Source organism: Panicum virgatum, chromosome 5N (assembly GCF_016808335.1).
Source record: "Panicum virgatum strain AP13 chromosome 5N, P.virgatum_v5, whole genome shotgun sequence".
Taxonomy (NCBI): domain Eukaryota; kingdom Viridiplantae; phylum Streptophyta; class Magnoliopsida; order Poales; family Poaceae; genus Panicum; species Panicum virgatum.
The window spans coordinates 44,121,179-44,125,506 of record NC_053149.1 but is presented as its reverse complement, the minus strand read 5'-3'; the positions used below and the strand labels follow the sequence as shown (position 1 = coordinate 44,125,506).

Genomic DNA, 4,328 nt, shown 5'->3' with positions numbered 1-4,328 from the left:
TCGTACTACACGATCATTCCAAAAGTTCGAGCCACAACACTAATTGGACGTGCCGAACAAACTAACCGCGTTGGAGTCTTGAGTAGGACCGATCGGGTTAAAGCTCCAACCACTAAGTTGGAGTGTTGGACTTACAGGTCTCCTAGTAGTCAACTCGTCATCAGCACATCACCGATGAATGGGTCAAGAAGGGCGTCCACGTAAAATCGTGCATACTAGAGCCGAATCTTAGTTATGTGCTAATCCAGCCTATTTTAATTTCCATGCTACGCACAAGCACAAACAGAAAATAGAAGAAGAATAAGGGCAGCCGGGCAGGCTACCAAAATGACAGCTCGCTTGCTGCTCCGTCTCCAAGGAGCTGCTGCAATCGTCTCCTTCCTTCTCGTGATACTGTCCTTGTCCCTCGTTCCTGCAAGGGCGGCGATCTCATCAGGCAGGGGCTGCGTCCCCAGCGAGCGGGCGAAGCTCATCTCCTTCAAGGGGAGCTTCACAGATCCTGCTGGCCGTCTCTCGTCATGGCGAGGCGGCGACTGCTGCCAGTGGAAGGGAGTCCGGTGTGACAACCGGACCGGCCATGTCATCGAGCTAGACCTGCACGGTGGCGAGGACGATTCCGAAGTGATCATGCTGCGAGGTGAGATGATGAGCTCATCCATCGCCGCCTTACGCCACCTGAGGTACTTGGATGTCAGCTTTATCGACTTCAACTTCACGAGGATACCTCTGTTTCGGGGTACCCTCGACAACCTACGGTATCTCAACCTCTCATATGCAAATTTCCTGGGTGACATACCTTTGCAGCTGGGTAATCTTTCTCAGTTGCAGTACCTTGATCTCAGCTATGGATATGCTTTGAATGCATTAGATCTTTCATGGCTCTCGCGTCTGGGTTCCTTAAAAAGTCTCCATATGAGCACCATGAACCTCAATATGAGCACAATCTCTACCCTATCCCATTCGAACCTGACACATGTTGAGGTCCTTGATTTATACAATAATCCATTTTACTCTTTGCTCCAACACAACTGGTTTTGGAAGGTTACTACTATCCTCAAGGAGCTTCGTCTCAGTGACACTGCATTGTCTGGGCCCCTCCCTAATGAACTGGGAAACATATCCTCCCTTGAGGTCTTATACTTGGATATGAATCAACTGTCAGGTATCATGCCGATGGCCTTGAAAAATCTATGTAATTTGCAGCTACTGGCATTAAGTTTCAACAACATCAAAGGGGATATGCTGGAGAGATTACCGGAGTGCTCATGGAGCAAGTTGCGTAAGCTAGACTTGCATAATGCAAATTTGGCTGGGCAGCTGCCAGTTTGGATAGGAAATCTAACCAATCCCAGCTACCTTGACATCTCTTGGAATATGCTAGTGGGTCGTGTACCTTTTGGGATGGGTAACATGAGGAGTCTAAGTTATCTTGATCTCTCACAAAACAGATTGGTTGGTTCTTTACCTTCTGGGATAGGAAACATGAGGAGTCTAAATTTTCTTGATCTCTCACAAAACAGGTTGGTTGGTTCTTTACCTTCTGGGATAGGAAACATGAGGAGTCCAAGTTTTCTTGATCTATCACATAACAGGTTGGTTGGTTCTTTACCTTCTGGGATAGGAAACATGAGGAGTCTACGTTTTCTTGATCTCTCACAAAACAGGTTGGTTGGTTCTTTACCTTCTGGGATAGGAAACATGAGGAGTCTAAGTTATCTTGATCTCTCACAAAACAGGTTGGTTGGTTCTTTACATTTTGAGATAGGAAACATGAAGAGTCTACGTTATCTTGACCTCTCTCAGAATAACCTGGCTGGTGATGTGCCGCGTGGGCTTGGAGCACTTAGTAATTTGACTTACTTCAGCCTTGGCCTGAATAACTTCAGCGGCGTGCTTTCAAAAGACCATTTTGCAGGTCTGGTGAACCTTGAATATCTAAACCTTTCACTCAACTCCCTGAAATTGGACTTCAGTGAAGATTGGGTGCCTCCATTCAGATTAACGGAAGGACATTTTGGGTCATGTGACATGGGGCCTCGATTTCCAGCGTGGCTGAGATGGCAAACCGGCATATGCAACCTTGATACTTCAAACACAAGGGGCCTCGATTTCCAGCGTGGCTGAGATGGCAAACCGGCATATGCAACCTTGATACTTCAAACACAAGGATAAATGATACGTTGCCACACTGGTTTTGGGTTGTAGTTTCTAATTCTTACAGCTTGGACTTATCAAGAAGTCAGCTTAGTGGTGGTTTGCCGGCAAATTTGGAGTTGCCATTCATAGGAGAAATGGATCTCTCCAGAAACTCTTTTACGGGGAAGTTACCAGCAAATTTCACAGCTCCCCACCTAATGGGTTTTCTTCTTTACAGCAACAATTTCACAGGCGCCATCCCAACATATGTATGTGATCGTTTCTCTGAAATAAACCTGTCAAACAATCAGCTAACAGGGTATTCTCCACAATGTTCAGAAAACATTTCTTCATTGCAAATGCTAGACTTGAAAAATAACAATCTTTCTGGTGAATTCCCTCGTTTCGTTCAAAATGCCGCAGAGTTAAGATTTCTTGACCTCTCGCATAACAAGTTCTTTGGAGTTGTGCCAACATGGATAGCAGATAAAATGCCAAAACTTAAGGTGTTGATACTAAGATCAAATATGTTTCATGGTCACCTTCCTAAGCAGTTAGCAAAGCTTGCCGGACTTCATTATTTGGATGTTGCACACAACAACATATCAGGAAATATACCTTCGTCTCTAGCAAGGTTAAGAGCCATGACACAAGCTTCAGATGACAATGGTGCATTTAATTAGAGTAGTGACAGCATAACAACGTCCATAAAAGATAGAGAGCTTAATTATACCCATGAGTCTACAAAACATATTGTGTTGATTGACATGTCAAGTAATAGTTTCACTGGGTACATTCCGAAGAAACTATCTTTACTCAAGGGACTTCGGAGTTTGAATCTCTCTAACAACCAAATAAGTGGACCAATTCCAGATGATATTGGTGTTTTAAGGGAATTGGAATCTCTTGATTTGTCTTACAATTATTTGAGGGGCGAAATCCCCTCAAGTTTATCAGATATATCATTCTTGAGCTGCCTGAACTTGTCCTACAATGATTTATCAGGGACAATCCCCTCAGGACAACAGCTGCAAACACTTAATAATCAGTACATGTACATTGGCAATCCTGGACTTTGTGGGCCTCCACTTCTCAACAATTGCTCAATGAATGGGACAAATCCAAATTTCAGTCAGGAGCATGAAGGTGGTCGATCATCTTTGTACCTTAGCATGAGCACGGGATTCGTGATGGGTCTCTGGACTGTATTTTGTGCCATGTTGTTCATGAAAACATGGAGGATTGCTTATTTTCAGCTTTTGGACCAGCTTTACGACAAGGTTTATGTGCAAGTGGCGATCAGCAAGGCTGCCTTTCTAAGGAAACGTGGAGACGAAGAGACATGAGGTTTATCTTGCACAATTTTGTTGAATCCCTTTTTATCGTTTCTTATTCTATTTCCTTTTTAATGTGGTCTGCCGTCTAACAACAATAAGCTGAGCTATGCTAGCCTTGTAAAGCAGCAAGCATCAGCTGCTCTGTTATTCTGTTAAAAGTTAGAAGTCTGCGTGGGAGGCAATAATCTACAGTCACATAAATTAATTAGTAGGAACATGATATGATATGCCATAATCTTGAACTATGCTCACCACATGTTTTGTATTAATGTTGTTGTTTTTCCTAGGAAATCAGTAAACTTGTTCAGGCTAGTTGCTACTATTTTTTCCTGCAATAAAAGAGCATGCTGCCCAGAGCCTACCGCCAGAACAAGCCTCCCAAGACAATACTGCTCGTCTCCCGGTCTCCTTCTGGACTGATCAGTGACCAGCCGAGTCATCATATCCTAAAACCTTACCCTCCACATCGCGTGTCATACTGAAGCCTCAAGCCTGGAACCACCCCTGCCAGGCTGCCATTGCCAACTCAACCACATACATCATTGTATCCATCTTCTTCCGGCAATTAAGTTACGTGGCTTGCTGCCGACGTGCCTAAAGGCGAAACTAGTACTACACAGCTCAGTACTAGCGTACCACTGTCATTTCAGCTTTTCATTATCATATTGAGAAACGAGAGTACTCTATCATGCTTGTGATGAGTGAATTGTCAACCGTGCGGTGTGATTGTGCGCTTGGTCTTTGGATTGCAGGTACACGGGCGTCGAGTGTCGACGGAGAGCTGCCGTGGAGGAGCTCGGGCCGGGCGGCAGCTGTGGCATCCACTCCTGGATCGAGGGCGCAAGCGGCGACGGA

At 44.8% G+C, this 4,328-nt stretch overlaps 1 protein-coding gene and 1 pseudogene across 1 annotated transcript; both read left to right on the top strand.

The window, feature by feature from the left end:
* The first annotated feature begins 280 nt into the window (after positions 1–280).
* LOC120677004 lies at positions 281–1,283 on the top strand (annotated as a pseudogene).
* Positions 1,284–1,770: 487 nt separating this feature from the next.
* LOC120674835 (LRR receptor-like serine/threonine-protein kinase ER1) lies at positions 1,771–3,735 on the top strand. Its single transcript, XM_039955945.1, has 2 exons — positions 1,771–1,983; positions 2,820–3,735. Exons 1-2 carry the CDS (start codon positions 1,771–1,773, stop codon positions 3,480–3,482), a joined length of 876 nt encoding a protein of 291 aa, XP_039811879.1. The 3' UTR covers positions 3,483–3,735.
* Positions 3,736–4,328: the final 593 nt, after the last annotated feature.

What these genes read in the sequence shown, in the direction of transcription:
- LOC120674835 (XM_039955945.1), top strand. Translation starts at nt 1,771, where the DNA reads ATGAAGAGTCTACGTTATCTTGACCTCTCTCAGAATAACCTGGCTGGT. An exon ending in TGGACTTCAGTGAAGATTGG is followed by an intron (nt 1,984 to 2,819) that starts GTGCCTCCATTC and finishes GCATTTAATTAG; the next exon opens with AGTAGTGACAGCATAACAAC.